At 35.5% G+C, this 19,363-nt stretch overlaps 1 protein-coding gene across 3 annotated transcripts in view; it reads left to right on the top strand.

Moving 5' to 3' along the window:
* Positions 1-19,363, top strand: part of Exoc6b (exocyst complex component 6B) — a 530,388-nt gene that overhangs the window by 282,585 nt on the left and 228,440 nt on the right. For all 3 annotated transcript variants that reach the window (XR_007211870.1, XM_048352734.1, XM_048352735.1), the window contains one exon: positions 3,248-3,427. Coding sequence is in view for 2 of the 3 variants with exons in the window: in XM_048352734.1 (XP_048208691.1) it covers positions 3,248-3,427 (180 nt within the window). In the remaining variant the exon portion in view is untranslated. The remainder of the gene's footprint in view (positions 1-3,247; positions 3,428-19,363) is intronic.

Genomic DNA, 19,363 nt, shown 5'->3' with positions numbered 1-19,363 from the left:
CATCTGATAAAAAGGTTGATTTCCAAAATTTCTAATAAACTCATACAACTCTGTAGTAATAAAACAAATAACACTATCAAACATGAGTGAAGGACCTTCTTAAACTTTGACTTAACCAATGGCCAAAGTGATGTGAAAAATGCTCAAAGTTCCTAATGTGAGAAAAATGTAAATTAATATCACAGTGAAAGGTCACATTATACCTGGTAGAATGGCTACCAGCAGTACGGCAGATGCTGAGATCGTGGTAAGGATGTGAAGAAAGGGAGTGCACCTGTTGGGGAAGATGTAAATTAGCACAGCATTATGGGAACCATGGCTGATACATATAGAGAGCAAGTGAAATCAGTATGTTGGGATGACACACATGGATGCCCATGCTTATCGTGGCTGATCCCCAATAGCCAACAAATCAACTTATGTGTCCATCCATGGGAATGGAGAAGGAGAGTGTGGAGAAAATTCACAATAGAATGTGTTCAGCCTGAAGAATTTCCAAGCATTGGTCTCTCATGCCTGTATTCCTAGCTACTCAGGAGGCTGAAATTTGAGGATCATGGTTCAAAGCCAGCCTAAACAGAAGAGTCTGTGAGACTTTTTATCTCTAACCAACTACTCAGAAAAGGCTGGAATTGGGCTTGTGATTCAAGTGGTAGAGTGATAGCCTTGAGCACAGCGAGGCTCAGAAACCCATACCCCTGAGTTCAAGCCCCAGAACTTGTGGGTGGGGGAATGGGGGAAAGAATGAAGGAATTCTTGTTTGTTTGTTTTTTTTTTTTTGCTGACAACTTGGCTGAACCTGGAGGGCATTATGTTACTTGACATAAAGCAGACACTGCAAGACAGATGTCACATGATCCTAATTAAGATCAGTTGTGCAATCTAAAAACTGAATTCATAGATGTGGAGGACAGAAGCATGGTCATGTGGGATGGGGTGGGGGCAAGACTCGTGTAGTTTTGGTCAAAGATACCTAATTTGAGTTGGGCATTATTTTCAGAGGACTTTTTTTTTACAACATGGTAATTGTAATTAACAACAATATATTGTTCTCTTGAAAATGTCTTTGCAACTAGGTTTTAAGGGTTTTCATCACTGAAGTTATACATATTCAGTGTGATTTATGACATAATTAGCATGATTTATATTTGTTCAATATGTTCTACAATATATACATATATGATGTACATATGTAATTTGTAAAAATAATGATTTTTTATCAATTACAATTTAAAAGCATTTACATAGTCATGAACTACATTAAAGCATGTTATATATTATTACTATATTATATATTATAAGCTTATGCAGAATTTAATCAGATGGAAGGTTCTCCATATCTACTAGCTTTTTTGCATTGCTTATAAATATTCTTAGTTTCTTAACTTATCTCTTCTCATTAGTTTCTGTTAACTAGTCAGTTATTGTTTCAGGCTAGAGAAATTTAGGAATTTATAGAATTCACTATCAAGTGAATGAAAGAACGGAATCTAATCTGTTGCTTAGACTTCTTCCTTGGTCTAAGTGAACATGTGCGAAATATAGACTATAATGAGCTGAGACCTCCACCTTCCAATTCTAAAGTTTCTAGAGGCCAAAGGTGTCCATAAGCAGCCATGTACCTAGTGCTTGAAGAAGGATATGTTCTTGGTAGAGCTAAGAAATAATACACTATTTGCACAGAAATAATAGATCACTCAAGGTAAATGAGAAGACTTGAGTCCAGAGAAGTAGCTGAAAAGTCAGGCCTACACTGTATCATGAAGGCCATGGAAAGAGAGTTTTCAGTAAAGGATGTTTAAAAGACATCAAGTAAGAATACACTGAGAAGTGAATATGGGATGTGCTAGCAAGTTGATTGTCCTGAAAATACTTTTCTTAGGAAAATAAATCCAGCAACACTTCTTAGAGCCTTTAATATGCTGGTGTTTATCATGAATCTGTTATTAACTCACTCTTGGGACTCTTTACTGTTGTCTTAGCAGCTTCCAAGATTGATGTTATGTAGTCACGTTTTTAGGAAACCTCACTATATGTCAGTCCTTCAGAAAGATTGATGATAAAGAAACCAGAAAGCTTTGACAGTAACTAGTGAGAAGAGATAAGATGAAGTGGAGACATAAGGATACTTCTACACTGTATGATGGAAGCAGACAGTGTAGAGAACTTGTTTCTGGCAGTATTGAAGCTTCTTGGAATCCCCAGAGTAGGAAAGGAATAGCATCCCAAGAGTAACTTAGTTTTTTAAAAAAATGTATTTATTTCTTTATTGTCAAAGTGATGTACAGAGGGGTTATAGTTTCATATGTAATGCAGTACATACATTTCTTTTTTGTAGTTGGTTATTCTTTTATTTTTTTTTTGTTTCAATTTTTTCCCATTTCTTTATTGTTAAAGTGGGTTACAGTTTCTTACATAAGGCAGTGAGTACATTTCTTATTCAACTTGTTACCTCCTTCCTCATTTTCCCCTGCCTCCCCCCTCCCCATTTCCTTACTTCCTATGAGTTGTACAGTTTGCTTATAGCATATAGTTTTGTAAGTATTGTTGTTGCATTGGTTTGTCTTTTATCCTTTGTCTCTCCATTTTGATACTCCCCTTCCATTTTCTAGTTCCAGTACACATATATGCAATATCCAGGGTACCAAAATCAGTTACAGTGACATCAGGGGTAAAACCATGGGGAAGAAAGACAAAAGAAAAAGGCATAATTTCACATGCTATGTTGAAAAGAACAACAATAATGACAAACCACTTGTTTCCATAACTTGGTGTTCATTTTGCTTAGCATCATCTTATGTGTTCATATGTACATAGCTATTGAGCTATTGTGGTCTTCTGCTAGGATTATCCTAGACATGTACTAATTATTCCTGCTGAGGGAAACCATAGAGTCTGTTTTCTTTGGGTCTAGCTCACTTCACTTAGTATGATTTTTTTTCTAAGTCCTTCCGTTTTCTTAAGAATGGGCCAATGTTTTGAACAGAGATAAACTAAAAATGATACAATTTACTGAGAGTAGTGAAGGCTTTCAGTGAAACAAAATAATAGGATTTCTTGCAGAGAAAAAGGCAAGCAAACATAAGTAACCCAAAACAAAGCTAGAAATGACTGCCCTATGGTTTTGTTAAAAAGGAAGGAAACATGGTTCACTATTCCTACTGTTACCAAATGGATGTCAATATGAACTCATGCCAAGTTATTCAGTGTGTGTGTGTGATTTTTCAAATTTTGTATTATTTCACAGGATGCTAGGCATGCAGCTGAAGAAGAGATTTATACCAATTTAAATCAGAAGATTGATCAGTTTCTACAGCTAGCAGACTACGACTGGATGACAGGAGACTTACACAACAAAGCGAGTGATTACCTAGTAGACCTCATTGCCTTCCTGCGCAGCACCTTTGCTGTATTCACACACCTTCCTGTAAGTGATAGTTACTCTTATTTTGCCCTTTAACAGAGAGAGAAAAAAAACCTTGAACTCTAGCTTGGTGAAAAATGTTACTTTCTGGCTCAACTAGGCAGAGAACTCTGGTTTATAAAACCACATGCTACATTTACCACTACTCACATCTAGAGTCCTTTTGTTTCATTTTATATTGACTTTTGCATTTTGTTTCTTTTGATTGTGGTCCCTGGTCCCTACTATTGTGTCTTCCTATTAGCTTCAAGGAAATTAGTACAAAGACAGTGAATGCCATGGTAGGAAAATAAGAGAAATCTAGGAGTTAGAACTTCAGGTTGGAGATGTGTATTAATTAGTTCTTAAGTCTCTCTCTCTCTCTCTCAGTCAGGACCTTGTACTTGCTAGGAGATGCTCTAACCTTTGAGCCATACCCCGAGATGTTTTATGTCTTACTTATTTTTGATAGGACCTCAGTTTTTTGCCTGAGCCTACCTGGTCCTCAGTTTTCCTATTCATGCCTCCTATGTAGCTAGGGTGATCCATTTGTGCCACAATTCCTGACTTCCTAAGTATCTGGGATTACAAATTGAAAGTTTCAGATGCAACTCTTCATTTAAAAATTTTAATTTGTCCTATTTTACTTGAGCATATTATTAACATCATTTAAAGTCATTTATTGGAAGTCATCATTTATTGGCTTATTTATTGTTTACCTACTTATTGATGGGTTTGTTTCTGGCTTTGTTTTCAATCGTATAATTTTGTCTCTTCCCTATTTATTTTTTGTTGTTAGACATTGTATTTAAAATACATAGAAATTCCTGGTAATATTTATCTTCTACCAGTAAAGGTACATCTTTTACTAGCAAGAGGAATAAGTAGATGATTGTAGTTTGAGGCTATACATACCTTAATCCCATCATGGCTTGATCTGGATCAAGCTGGGTTGTAGTCATCATGTACCTGGGGTTATTCCTTTGACCAGATACATTTTTTCAGGGCATATATAGGAGTCTGAAGTGTCATCATCTCTTAAGTACCAAAGAGGACTGTAGAAATTTGTTTTCTAAGAAATATCAGCTATTTAGCCCCTTTTAGAATTGTGCAAATGTTTTGAGAAAGAATCAGCACTACTCAGGTCAGAAATGACCAATAAATAGTTAAGGAACTTTCAGCTCATTTTATGGTCTGAATATTTTTCTATGCTCAGAATTTATATGTTGAATCTAATTTCAAGTAAAGTGATGTAGTAAGGAGGAGGGGGATATGTGGCAGGAAACTGGAACTTAAAGAAATTGAACCTGGGCAGAGGAAATGTAGCACTGAGGAGCTAGTCAGTGAAATCATATGTAGCCATATGTGGCATCAAATTTGCTTTCTGCTTGTAAGGGAATATAGTACAAGTCTGCTTTGTTCTTGGGGCGCGCCTGTTAGACAAGATTCTATTGAGTCTATGTGATTGCACCGGTGAATGTTGCTTCTTGAAAAGCCATGGTGTTCCAATTCCCTGTCTGAGTATTCCCCAACAGTGATAGCTTTCAATATGCATGAGAAATTTCTGGTGCTGGTGGTAGTTGTTTTGATACTCTATGGTAGAAGTCTAAATTGGTGTGGTCTTTTTGGCATTTGTTTTTTCACTGTCTCAGAATCTTCTTAAAATGTGGTTACCTTTTTACTATGTTAGTTCCTCTTTTAAAATATTAGTAATGAAATGATCATAGCTCTGTTATAAAATTCATACAGAATTATGTTTGGACAAATGCTATATATGTATAGTGAAGAGTTAATATAAATTAAAAATAAGATGAACAGTTCTGTTAGTCATCTATTTTGAATACTCATATAGTTTACTTCTTTTATTAATGCTGATATATATTCATTTAAAACATTTTCATTATTTCAAATTGGAAAACAATTTACAAAATTATATATACAATACCATCTCTCTCACTTTTAATATAAATGTACACACATTAATCACTTATACATAGAGTCAAAATCTTTACCATTCCAGGTTTTATGTGTTTCCTTTTTTGTCACTTTATATTTCTCTTTTAATTTGTGTTTCAAAAATTTGTCCTGTCATGAAAAACATGCTGCCTTTAATTTTAGTGGCTGATATTTAAAAATTACATCCTCATCTTAAAAGAATTTTTCTCTTTGAGGGCTGGGGATATAGCCTAGTGGCAAGAGTGCCTGCCTCGGATACACGAGGCCCTAGGTTCGATTCCCCAGCACCACATATACAGAAAAAACGGCCAGAAGCGGCGCTGTGGCTCAAGTGGCAGAGTGCTAGCCTTCAGCGGGAAGAAGCCAGGGACAGTGCTCAGGCCCTGAGTCCAAGGCCCAGGACTGGCCAAAAAAAAAAAAAAAAAGAATTTTTCTCTTTGAAAACAAATTTATTTCATTAAATTAGTACATATAGAAGAAACATCTTATAAATATGTTTAATTCTTTTGTTGATAATTTAATAATGATATTTTAACTATATCCTTTGGCTTTGTGCAATGATTTGAATGAGTTAGATGTTGGAGTATCATAAGAAAAAAAACCTCAGTAGTTGAATGTCTACATATTCTAGATTGGTGTTACTTATGTTGTTGCTGTTCTTCCTCTTGCTTCTCCTCCTTCTCCTCCTCTTTTTCTTCACCTCCTCCTCCTGTTTGCTGTGTTTAAAAATTAAAAGTCAAAACGATACTGTAATGTGTTACTGTTTATATATTCCTGGTAATCCTGTGGCCCTTTATATATATGCAGTCAACCCTATATTTTCTATAACCTCCTGGCCATTTAGAGGCATTAATGTGAATATGACTTGCTTAACTCAGTGTGCAAGCTTTTTTTCACTTGTGCATTGTTTCCTTCCCTGAGGTATTGCACATCGTGTTTATTCTACAATGTCACTAACACCTAAATATTGTATAATCTCTTAATGTATGTTCAAGTGATCTTACTATTCAGACTACAGAAATTCTTTACCATGGATCATTCAGAATCAAGGTAAGAGATAATTGAAGCCCTAAGTCTTCGATAAAGTTTCCATTAATGCCATGCTCTATTTTGTTTAAAAGAGATCTTTCATTCTTTATGCTACACTTCCAAAACTGTGCCTGCTACACTACTGTACTTCATAGAATGATATGTGTGACTTCCCAAACTGCCTGTTCTGGTTTTCCATAGATAATGATTACCTTATCCAGCAATGCTTCTATGTTCTCTTAGAGGTACTAGAGAATATCATTGTGTTGCTTAGTGACAAGACAGAGCTGTGGCTATCATTTGCTCTGTTCTTACTAGAGAAAGAAGAGTACCAGGATTTTTTTTTCCTGAGACTAATAAGCCCTGATCATTTGTTTCTTACTTATTATGTATATTTTCTCTTCATTTTTGAAATTTCCAAGCAGGAGTGTCTATCAAAAGGGTATAGATAATGGGAAATATGTATATGAAAAGAACTAAAAAGAAAAGGACTTCTCTTATACTTTGAAATTCCTATTTCCTCTTTCTTTTTCTGCCAGCCTTAGGGCTTGAATTCAGGGGCTGGGTGCTGTCCCTGAGCTTTTGTTCAAGGCTAGCACTCTACCACTTGAGCCACAGTGCCACATCTGGCCTTTTCTGACTAGTTTACTTGACATGAGAGTCTGCAGACTTTGCTACCCAGGCTGGCTTTGAACTGGGATCCTCAGATCTCAGCCTCTGAGTAGCCAGGATTATGAGTGTGAGCTACCAGCACCTGGTGCAATTCCTATTTCTTTTCTTTTTTCTTTGTTGCTCATGGGGCTTGAACTCAGCCTGGGCGCTGTCCCTGAGCTCCTTTGCTGAAGGCTAGTGCTTTATGACTTGGAGCCACAGTGCCATTTCTGATTTTCATGTGCTTTTTTGGAAATTAGAGTGTCATCAGGACTTTAGTGCTTGTGCTGATTTTGAACTGTGATCCTCAGATCTTAGCTTCCTGAGTACCTAAGGTTACAGGTGTGAGCCACTGGTGCCCAGATCAAATTTCCTATTTCTTAGTGATATTTTGTTCCCACATTACAACTACAGCATGGCCGATGGGATAGGTCAACATACAGTTTGTATGTGTGTGTGTGTGTGTGAGAGAGAGAGAGAGAGAGAGAGAGAGACAGAGAGAGGGGAGAGAGAGAGAAACTATACTTGTTATTGGACGGTGATAGTTCAGGTGGAAAATTATTGAATTTTATAACCAAGTCCCTTAAGTTCTGATGACCAAGTTGGATTACCTGTTTAGAGTCTCATGAATTATATCAAGAGTATGAGAAATGGGCTGGGGATATGGCCTAGTGGCTAGAGTGCTTTCCTCCTATACATGAAGCCCTGGGTTCGATTCCCCAGCACCACATATACAGAAAACGGCCAGAAGTGGCGCTGTGGCTCAAGTGGCAGAGTGCTAGCCTTGAGCAAAAAGAAGCCAGGGACAGTGCTCAGGCCCTGAGTCCAAGCCCCAGGACTGGCCAAGAAAAAAAAAAAAAAAAAAGAGTATGAGACATAACTATCATAAGGTTTTCCACACTTTTAAAATGTTATCATGTCCTCTGAGTTAACAGATGAAGTAAGTCCACAAGCATTTATCTCAAGCTCCAGTTGTATAATTTACAATTGCACGCATGCTTCCCCATTTTGCATGCTCAGCATAAGAGCATATTTTTGAGAAGTTATCTTTGTTATCCTGATAATTATCTTTCAGAAATACTTGAGAGAGGAAATAACTGTCTCAAGTAACAGACCTAGAGGAGAGAATTGTGAGTTTGTTTTCTCTATCTGCTGTTAATATTAATATTAATTTGTATGACCCAGGGCAAGATCTCTCATAACCCATCTTGGATTATGGGTTAAATATGGAAATTTTCTTAGTTTCTTTGTCTAAGAATACAATGATACCTATCTCTGGTTGTTCTTCCTGGGTACAGGGCATCTTTAAGGGAAAATTATTTTCTACCTACAGTGTCTAAATTTTTTCTCATCTAAAATCCTTCTAAAACTTGACATTTTTCTCATGGTTGCATTTAATTCTATGAACTGTTACCAAATGATTTTTTTTTTTTTTTTTTTTGGCCAGTCGTGGGCCTTGGACTCAGGGCCTGAGCACTGTCCTGGCTTCTTTTTGCTCAAGGCTAGCACTCTGCCACTTGAGCCACAGCGCCACTTCGGTTTTTTTCTGTATGTGGTGCTGGGGAATTGAACCCAGGGCTTCATGTAAACGAGGCAAGCATCAAATGATTTTGCTACTAAGAAAATGTCAGTATGTTCCATTAAGGATAAAGTCTTCTTGGCAACTGTAATGATTTTCCAAAATCACATCTTTAAATTATCTTTTTTTGTCCATATTGTTGCCTTTCTTTTTGCTTTACCATAAATAGTTCCCTCAGATTTAAGTAATGTTCTTTGTCAAGCACCCTCAATCTTTTTCTAGGCTGTTTCTTTCCATCATGCTTTAATTGTTTGCTTGTACTCTGCTGCCCAGTAACTATATGTATTCAAAATTTTCATATTAGCTGAGGCTCATTTCAAACAACCCATTTTCTTTTAAGCCTTTTCTAGTCCTAAACAGATGATATATCTTGCTTTTGTGGAGGGTGAGGGGTTGAGAAAGATACTTTTTATGTGGCTTTAGCTTATTTTTTACCTTGGATGGATATGTAATTTACTTACATCTTTGATTCGGGGAAAAGAAGGGTGTTAAGAAGCACCTACCATATTCCAGTTGCTTTGTATGTGGTATGTCATCCCACTGAATGAAGACTCAAAATATCCCAAGAAGATAAGTAATATTGTTATATTTTACTAATGGGAACATGACCTCAAGAAGAATTTGTGTTTTCTAAAGTATTTAGAAACCTCAAAATTTTAAATAATACCAGTATTTAGAAAGATTTATTTGACTTTCAAGTTTTTCCATTGTACTATCATAATTGATTACTTACTGTGAACCTTAGATGCAGAACCTTGCTTGAAAGGTTGCAAGGGTACACAGTATGTTTTTGTGAATTTTATTTGTTTTGAATAATAAAGTAAGTGAATTTAACCCTGAGGATTGAAAACTCCTTTCTGTGTGTGTGCCAGTACTGTAGCTTAAACTCAGGTCCTAGATACTGTCCTTAGCTTTTTTGCTCAAGGCTAGAGCTCTACTACTTGAACTAGAGCTCCACTTCAGATTTTGACTGGTTAATTGGAATTAAGACTCTCCTGGACTTTCCTGACTGACTTGAGTTCGAACCAGGATCCTCAAATTTCAAATTCTGAGTAGCTATGATTATAGCTGTGACCCACTAGCACCCAGCTTTATCCAATTATTCAAAAAGAGAAATCACAAACTCCTATTCTGAAATGTTTGGGCTACAATTCTGTTTTCTCTCCTTCCATATTTGCTTATGTTTCTAAAAATATAAAGTATCATTTTTTTCATGTAACACAATTTTTGTTCTAAAAATTCTTTTCATTCATGTATCACTTTGTAGTACTCAAACTTTTAAATTTTCATTATATTTGCTTTTTATAAAAACAGCCTCTAAGACTGAGGTCTACAGTGGTCTTGTCCAAGGCAGAAAAACTTAATAATCTTTTTACTGTGGGTGTTTGTTACTATCTTTAGATTTTATATCAGATTCCATGAAATATGTGAAGTGTGTTCTTGCTCTGTTTTTTTCTCTTTTGTTCTGTCTTTACATATACTTATGCTCAGTCCTTGCAACACATTTTGAAAGAAATAAAAAGGTATTATCATCCCATATTAAAGATGAATGATGAAGTAGAAAGTTTACTAATATGTTAAAAGATAATCACATGCTTTACCTATACATACTAGATCTTGGGTATCAGATGACTTCAAAGCCCATGCAAAGCCTATGCAAAGCCCATCCAAAGCTGTGCATGAGGAACTTTAGGCTCTATTTTAGGAGGAATTTATCATTTCAGTACCTTTTCTCTTGTGAGAGTCTTCCTTTATTTGTTTTCCCCATCAGGTTATAAAATTTTAATAGTGACCAGAACATCTCCCACTCGGGAACTAAATTATGATGATGTCTTTATAAAGTAGCAACTGTATCAGGTAATGGAAAGGACACTAGTAAGTGGCTTGCCTGTTTATAACTTAATCTTAATTCCCTTATTTGATGTCATATGTGGAAATTCTTTCTTCTGGTAATAATCACCTTCTAAGTCAGCCTAATTCCCCATGGCTTTCTCTGCTACAAAGTTAGGGAAGGTTCTGTTTTGCTCTAGGGACCTGCAGGCATAAGAGCCTTCAGGATAGAACAAACTTTAACAGATTTTCTGTTATCTGTGTTTACCAAGAAATCGTTTTATGGGGCTGGGGATATAGCCTAGTGGCAAGAGTGCCTGCCTCGGATACGCGAGGCCCTAGGTTCGATTCCCCAGCACCACATATACAGAAAACGGCCAGAAGCGGCGCTGTGGCTCAAGTGGCAGAGTGCTAGCCTTGAGCGGGAAGAAGCCAGGGACAGTGCTCAGGCCCTGAGTCCAAGGCCCAGGACTGGCCAAAAAAAAAAAAAAAAGAAATCGTTTTATGTTTCTTATTTCCTATTTCTAAATGCTTTTAACATTTATGTTATTTGTATTACCTAGTATACATTTAACAAATTAGCTTTTTATTAGAAGGGTACCAGGATTTTTGAGTTTACTTAATCACTTAAATCCTTTAGCAGTTTTATATTTCCTCACAGAGACCTTTGTCCATTGAGTACCTCACTTCCAATGTAATTTACTATTACTAGTAGCCACAATGTTTTTGTTTTCCTGGATCTATCTAATCAGTAGTCCTTTGCCTTTTTAATGGTACTGACTTTTGAATTCTCCCCTGTACTTGTAGTTAGTAAATAAAGATTATTTAATTACAAATATTAAGAACCATTCATCTTTGATCATGATTTTGGTGGTGTGATAATGTAGAAAGTAAGCAGAACCTAGCGTTTAAAGGACTGTATAATACTGTAACTATAAATCTTATCTATAATAACACTTAAGATGTAGAGATTCCAATGTGAGCACATTTTAGATGCTATGCTTGTTAACTTTAGTGTGTCTGATACCTTCATAAGATGGAATCAGGTTGGTCTGATTCTTCCTCATTGATGACGAGGCATTGGTATGTTGGATACTAAGGACAAAATAGTTATTGTCACGATTCTTATATGAGAAAATAATTTATAGCCTTACTTTGTAACAGGATGTAAATAGTTATATAGTATTGTTCAATTGAAGTATTCCTTATTCATTAATATTCATATAAATTTTATTGTTTTACAAAGAAGTTGCAATTCCATAAGTGAGATTATGAGTATAATGCATAGTAATCAGTGTCACTGTGAAGATTAAGTTATATTTTTGAAAAATATTTCTACAATGAGAATGAAAATATCATAAACAAAGTGATTTCCAGGTTGTAATAATAGTAAACAAATGTCTGTGCCTAGTTTTTTGTAAAAGTTCATGAACAGGAATAAGAAAATTGTGTTGGTGTTATGACTTCTTATTTTTCTTACATTGTATAATTTTGTTGTTCTTGGCTCTGATTTAAACTTTATTTATCCTCAAAAATTATATGAGAGAAGACAGATACCAGTGGCTCACATCTGCAGTCCTAGGTACTGAGGAGGCTGAGATTTGAGGATGGCAGTTCCATGCTAGCCCAGAGAGGGAAGTGTGTGAGACTCCTCAGTTAAACACTAAAAAGCCAGAAGTGGAGTTATGGCTCAAATGGTAGATGGCTAGCTTTGAGCTAAAATGCTAAGTGGCACAGACCCTGAGTTCAAGCCCCAGTGCTTGACACGCACAAAAACATTATACTAATGAAAATATATCTATTTTTATAGATTTTCATGCCAGGTCTCCTTTATTTTCACCTGTAAAATAATCATTGTTTTGGTACTTGTTGATAAGACATTGCTTCAAACCACACCAACAATATATTGTGGAAATGAGATTGAAATCAAGACCTCTGGCCCATGCTCTTTTTTGCTGTTGGAAATGAATTCCTTTTCTGTAAAATTTCAAAGTTTCCTAGGAAGCTGTCTATAGGATGTATGGATATCTTGGTGTAGAGTTGTCCTAGGGAAGTTCAAAGCAAAGGGACTGAGAAGCATTGTCAAGATTAGATTAGGGAGAATAAATCACCACTGAGGAAAAATCAGAGTGTGGTCATTGGAAAGAAGAGTTCTAAGGAAGAACACAGGCAGAGTTTCTCTTTATATCACTAATTTTCATATGTGCCTTCTAGGAACACTGGTTTTTATGTTCCCTCTGTTCTGAAAGTTTGAATGATTCCCACTCCTTCAACTCTAACTCCTATCCACATTAAATACATTCCTTGTCATTCCCTCACATAAAGTTGTGACTTCAGCCAAGTATATCTGTTCATTTTCCCCCAAAATACTATGCTTATTTTTGGCTTCAGACACTTGTTAATCTTCCTTATTAAAATAACTTGTCATCTCATTTTCAAATCTTTCCTTTAAAAAATGCAATTCAAAATGCATTTCATGAAGTCTTTTAAGATTGGCTGCTCTCTCCTCTGCAGTCTATACATCCAAAGTCCTGACGTTTTCTCTTTATTTTCTACTTCAAACTTGAGATTAATTATCTTAATTTTTTCCTGTGTATTCCCTTTGTCGTTAACTAAGGTCATAAGTTCTAACATCAAAAAGGTATGAATGTAATGGTAAGACCAGATATGTCTAACAGGAAACCCATTGCTTTCCAATTTTATTTTGGTGAAAATGAACTTGAGAGCAGCAAAATGGTGTTTATCCAAGTTCCCAAGGAAAGAAATATTTGATTTAACCAATACTAGAGTAAGATCATTCCATGTAAAATTTTTACTTCTTTCAGGATAGCAAATTTGAGCATACAAGTTGGTGTTAGCATATTCTATCAAGTGTGACATACTGCAGGTTGCAGGGTTTACCAGTTAAACCAAAGGGGTCCATACCACTCTTTGGCAATGCTTTCATGCTGGTTGATAACCACAGTTTCAATATAGTATAGTAAGTGATTAAATTTCTCCAAACAAATAATACACGTTATTGGAAATCTGACACAGTGCATACTTGCCCCTGGGGACTCCTTTCCTTGAATTAGCAGTCGCTTGCTTATTTGCTCTTTAGCTCCTTGGCTGTAGATGAAGTACATACTTTTGTTGGGAAAACTACCTTGTTAAAAGCTGATTAAGGGCAGAGATGGGTGGGGTGAGAGAATTTTCTACCTTTCAGTGCTTCCCTGAATGCATTGTATTTTACTAAAAGGTTTCTATAAGGATATTTAGATGTTATTTTTATTCCATGTAAGATAAAAATTTGATTGCTATTATAGGATTTCTGCTAATGAGTGAATGCTGTCTGTAGCTGTTCTAAACTGGTAACAACATGGAAGTTTTATATTGTGTGTTTTCCTGTGTGTATATTGTTCAATTTCATTTTGTGTGGCTCACTATTTTTTAAGTTTTCTTTAATCATTATATATTTGATAGCATCTTTGGAAGGTAGTCTTAGGAAAAAGAGATGACAAGAAAAATGGGAAGCTGCTTTCAACAAGTAGGCCCTAGATTCATTTTCTCATCAAATTTAAATGATATTTAAATATCATTTCTTTTGTGCCTGTTTTTCCTAGATATAATATGGATTCCAGCTGGAACCGTGCAAAACCTCAGAATTCATTTTTAGAATGATATCTCTTTTTCTTCGTGCCATAATGACAATGTATATTTTTCTGCTGTTGTCCAGCATAATACTCCCCCCATAAGTTGTTTCAATTATTATTACTTTTAAAATATAATTAATTAATAATTTTTTTGTGGTACTGTGGTTTGAACTCAGGGCCCTGAACTTGATCAGTTGTTATTCTGCCACTTGATCATGCTTCTAGCCCTATTTTTGGTAGTTATTTTGGAGGTAGAGACTAGTAGAGCTTTCTACCTGGGCTGGCCTGGATTCTGGGCTGGTCAGTGACTCTCTAGATCTTAATTAACCTTCTGAGTAATTAGGATTATAGGCATGAGCCCATGGCACTCAGCTTTTAAAAAGTTCTTTAAACAGTCTATCCTATCCAGTCTATTAAGAATTTACTTAATAATCCTGAAGTATAGCAAACATACAAAATAAAAACTCAGGTATACAGTCTAATAAATTTTTATAATGTAAGCGTACCTGTGTTGCCAGCACTAAGGTAAAGGGACAGAACACAGATAATTTTTTTCGTAGACCTTTTTCTTTCTTCCTCTTCCCTGCCTCAAAACTTTACCTTTTGCCTCAAGGAATTGTTTTCTGCACTGTTACTATAGCTTGGTTTGGGCTATTTTGGAATAATAACTCATTGTGTTATTAGGTCCAACATTAAATATCAGTGAGATTCATCCATTACATGTAGAAATTGTTTCTTGATTGTAGTTTTTGTGTATTATTCCATTATATGAACATATCACAGTGTGTTATCAGTTCCATAGTGATCTCCTATTTTTATTACATGAATACTGTTGCTTTGAAAATTAAGGTATGTAGTGAACATTAGTCTTGAGTGTATACTTTTGAGTGGAAATGCTATATGTTGTAGGGTATGAACAATCCCATCATTTTCTGTGTTCTATATTCTTTCTAGTAGGACATGAGAGTTTCAGTTTGTCCATATCCTTGGTACTTTCTACTTATATGTTTCTTTTTTCCTTTTAATTCTTCTATTGGATATACAAATGCTATTACATTGGCATTTCAATTACCCTCTTTTCCTGAGGACTAATGAGATGAAGCAGATTTCATATGCTTATTAGTTATTTGTCTATACTCTTTTGTGAAGTATCTTTTCAAATGTGTTTTTTTCTTAAGGTAAAAGTGACCAATATATAATGAGGTCAGTAGTTACCATAGTGTTCTAGTTGTCATAGAATAATGGTTTCCCAAATATATTAACATCCTAATTCACAAATCCTATAAATATATTACAGAAGAAAGGAGATATAATCAAGTTAAGGGTCTGGATATAGAGAGATTACCCTGTAGTAGCTTTTAAGTGTGAAATAGGAATGTCAGAGAAGGAAATGCTGAAATGGAGGTCTCATTGATGTAGCCAGCATCCAAGGAAACTCTAGAAACTGAAAAATAGGAAGGAATAGATTTTTAAAAAATCTGGGCACTGGTGATTCACACCTGTGATCCTAGCTACTCAGGAGGCTGAGATCTGAGGATTGCTGTTTGAAACCAGCCTGGGGAGGAAAGTCTGTGAGATAAACTGCTGTACTCAGAAAAAGCCAGAAGTGGCACAGTGGCTCTAGTGATAGAAGCTCAGGGACAGAGTTCAAGCCCCAGGACTGGCAAAATGTATGTATGTATGTATGTATGTATGTATGTATGTATGTATGTGCATGTATGTAAATATAGATTTTTCTCCTCCAACTTTTCACGAAATACTACTTTTGATTCTGACTCATTTTGAATTTCTGACTCAGAACTGTATGAGTCAATCTATTTGTTTTTTTTCTTTTTTTCACTTAATTTTTCTATGTTCTTTGAAACTGCTAATTTTATGATATTCTTTTACAGCAGAAAAAGAAAGCCAACATAGCTATATTCAAACTTTTCTCTTGATTATTTAAAGAACACATACATGCTATTGAGCCTAGACAACTTTTTTTATTCTGGTTATATTTATCAGCATTTACTGTATTAGTTATTAACAATGTAGTAGTCTTTAAATGTTTATTTATATAAATAACCTTAGTGCACACATTATTTATTAGTGAATTTAAGAATTAGAAAACTGGTTACTGAAAAAAGGAATTTAAGTGAGAAAAGTAACATATGTTATTATATATAATATGTTATATATGTTATATATAAATATATGTTATAATACATTATACATACAATATGTTGTATTATATATAATAACATTATATAATCTGTTTTTAATATTTGTCTCAATAGACAATTATCTCAAAATTGTTTCTATATTAAAGATTATGGTCTAGACTCTCCTGAACAGTAATGCAAGATCATATCCAAAAAGGTACTGGGATAATGACTCAAATGGTACAGTGCCTGCCTAAGAGGAATGTAAAAGGCTCTGAGTTCAAACACAGTACTACAAAAAACAAAACTAAACAAACCCCCCAAAAGATGGAAGTGTTTATATTTTTCTAGTATCTTGAATTGATCATTTAGAAAACATTGATTTTTCTGATTTATGTAGAGCTCAAAAATTTGATTATTTTTGCAATGATGTTTTAAAATCACATCTTTTAATATTATCACTGGCTTTATTTTAAAAATGTTCTAAATATTGCATAGTTATTGCTTAGTGCAGATAGTAGCTTTTCTTTTTTTTTTTTGGCCAGTCCTGGGGCTTGGACTCAGGGCCTGAGCACTGTCCCTGGCTTCTTTTTGCTCAAGGCTAGCACTCTGTCACTTGAGCCACAGCGCCACTTCTGGCCATTTTCTGTATATGTGGTACTGGGGAATTGAACCCAGGGCCTCACGTATACAAGGCAAGCACTCTTGCCACTAGGCCATGTCCCCAGCCCCAGATAGTAGCTTTTCAAAGTCCCAAATGTTGATTGAGAGATTGAGTTTTGACCTACCAATCTTACCAGTTGTTTTCTTAAAGTGACAGTCTTTTATTTCAAGAAAATACCACTCAAATACCTGAGAACAGGTATTGAATAATTATAATTGAATAATCTGTATAATCATAGTTGGTCTGTTAGCTACTATTTCAAGTAAAAATCACATTCTCTGAAAAAAGTAACAAGTTCGCCTTGTAACGCACTCACACCAATGCTTTGGAGAGAATCCTCATATTTCAGTTTGTGTGTTGAGTGTTTTTTGTGCACTTTTCATTTTGTCATACAGAATAAAAAAAGATATGTATGAGAAGATTAAGAGCTAATAAAATTAATAGCTCTTGTTCCCTTATCAAAGACCTTTGTGCAGGCCTGTCTTCCTATGAATGCCCAGTTGCAAAGAAACCAGTGATTACCAGGACAGCTAAGTGCCGTGACATGAATTCAATGTAAAGCATCAGTAGTTTTGCCCAGCACTGCTTTGACACTATCACTGCAAATATTAACACAGTAAAAAAGATAAATAACACATTAGTGTTTTACAAATATTGTTGTGATCCTGTAGGCCCCTTGAAGAGGTCCAAAGGTACTCTGGGCATCTGTAGATCACACTTGGGGAACTGCTATTCTAGTTAAGATATGTCTTTCTGGGATGTACCAATTGAAAACACTTTGTTCTCCTCAGTGACTTGTCTTTTCATTCTTCTCATGCTTTCAGTTGAGGGACTGTCTTGAAGAAGTACAGATTTCACTTGAGAGCTGAGTGCAAGAGGATTATGAGTTTGAGTTTCATGTTTGCCTGGCCTATAAGAAAGACCTTATCTCAAAAAAGATATAAATTTATTTTCAAATAGATCTTTGGAAATTAAAACTTACCTATTTCTCCTTATGAAATTGTAATGTTAGTCATAGGAACTTCGTTATATTTTCACTACCCCATTCTACTTCCCGCTGTCACACTGTGTTCCCCAGTCTGTTTTGTACCTAGTCTATAGAGATGTACCTTCTACATGTTGGTGCATGTTGGCTCTACTTGTTTCACCATTGTGGTCTTTAAGTATACATATGGAGTGGTTTTTCCTTTGTTTTCCAAACATTACTGTTAAGTTGAAGCATATTGATTGATAGCTTGAAGAGCTAAAGGCAAAAATTAAAAAGGTAAATCCCAAATACTTTTATGAAGTTAAAGGTGTTTCTACATGCAGATACATTCTCATTAAAGGGTAAAAGCTTGTAAGTATTTATTTCAGGAAATAAGTGTTTAAGAGAATTTAAAACTAATAAAACTTTATATGTGCTAAATGATAATGTTGGTTAATGTGTAACAAGCATTTAATATAGGCTGTAGTATTTGAAATATATCATACTACAACTCATTTCATAGATTCAATGTATATTAAAACTTACGACTCAGGGTGGAATGGTAACTCAGTGGTAGAATGCTTGCATAGCAAGCATGATTCCTAGGTTTGATGTCCTACATCATCATACAAAAAGTCAAACAGACCTTAAAAATTCTTACTGAATATATGGGAGAGTCGGATAAAGGAACTGTGTGAAATGCTGCAGTAAAGGAAATAAATAGGAGGTATGTATTCCTGAGGGGACATTTAATTGCAATCTTTCTTTAGGGTTTCCCTTTCCTTTAGCAGCAGTCTATGGGGATCCTTTCGTGTTTTTTGTTTATCTCTTCATCTTCTTGATGGAACCTGGCTCCCAAGTGTAGAGCAGGGAGTGAGTCTAATGAGCATAAGCTTTATAGCTTCAGAAGTAATGCTTAAAAGCAGTACTGTCCAACTCTCCTGTTAGCTTGTAACTCGATTCTATTACAAATGATTCGGTGGCAAGGAACCTGAATGCCTTAGTCTGTTTTCTTGAGGGAAGATTATTGGACATGGTACAGGTGTATCACCCAGTTGTAGATATTCAAGAGGAATGTCTAGTGATCTTATGTTGGATTCAATGCATTCCTCTAATTGTCGTATATAGCTCTCGACCTGCTTTCAGTTACAAATCACTGCTGCTTCCCCCAAATTCTAAACTACAATATCTTTATAAGTAATTTTGAATATTTACTCTGTCTTAGGACTTGCTTTGATCCTGAGTTAACAAGTAACCTCTCTTACTATTTAATTCCTTTACTTAAAAAATGTGAAAAGTCGGGCTGGGGATATAGCCTAGTGGCAAGAGTGCCTGCCTCGGATACACGAGGCCCTAGGTTCGATTAACCAGCACCACATATACAGAAAATGGCCAGAAGCGGCGCTGTGGCTCAAGTTGCAGAGTGCTAGCCTTGAGCGGGAAGAAGCCAGGGACAGTGCTCAGGCCCTGAGTCCAAGGCCCAGGACTGGCCAAAAAAAAAAAAAAAAAAA

Source organism: Perognathus longimembris, chromosome 8, assembly GCF_023159225.1.
Source record: "Perognathus longimembris pacificus isolate PPM17 chromosome 8, ASM2315922v1, whole genome shotgun sequence".
Lineage (NCBI taxonomy): Eukaryota > Metazoa > Chordata > Mammalia > Rodentia > Heteromyidae > Perognathus > Perognathus longimembris.
Note: the sequence above shows the minus strand (reverse complement) of the source record. Positions and strands in the feature narration are given on the sequence as shown.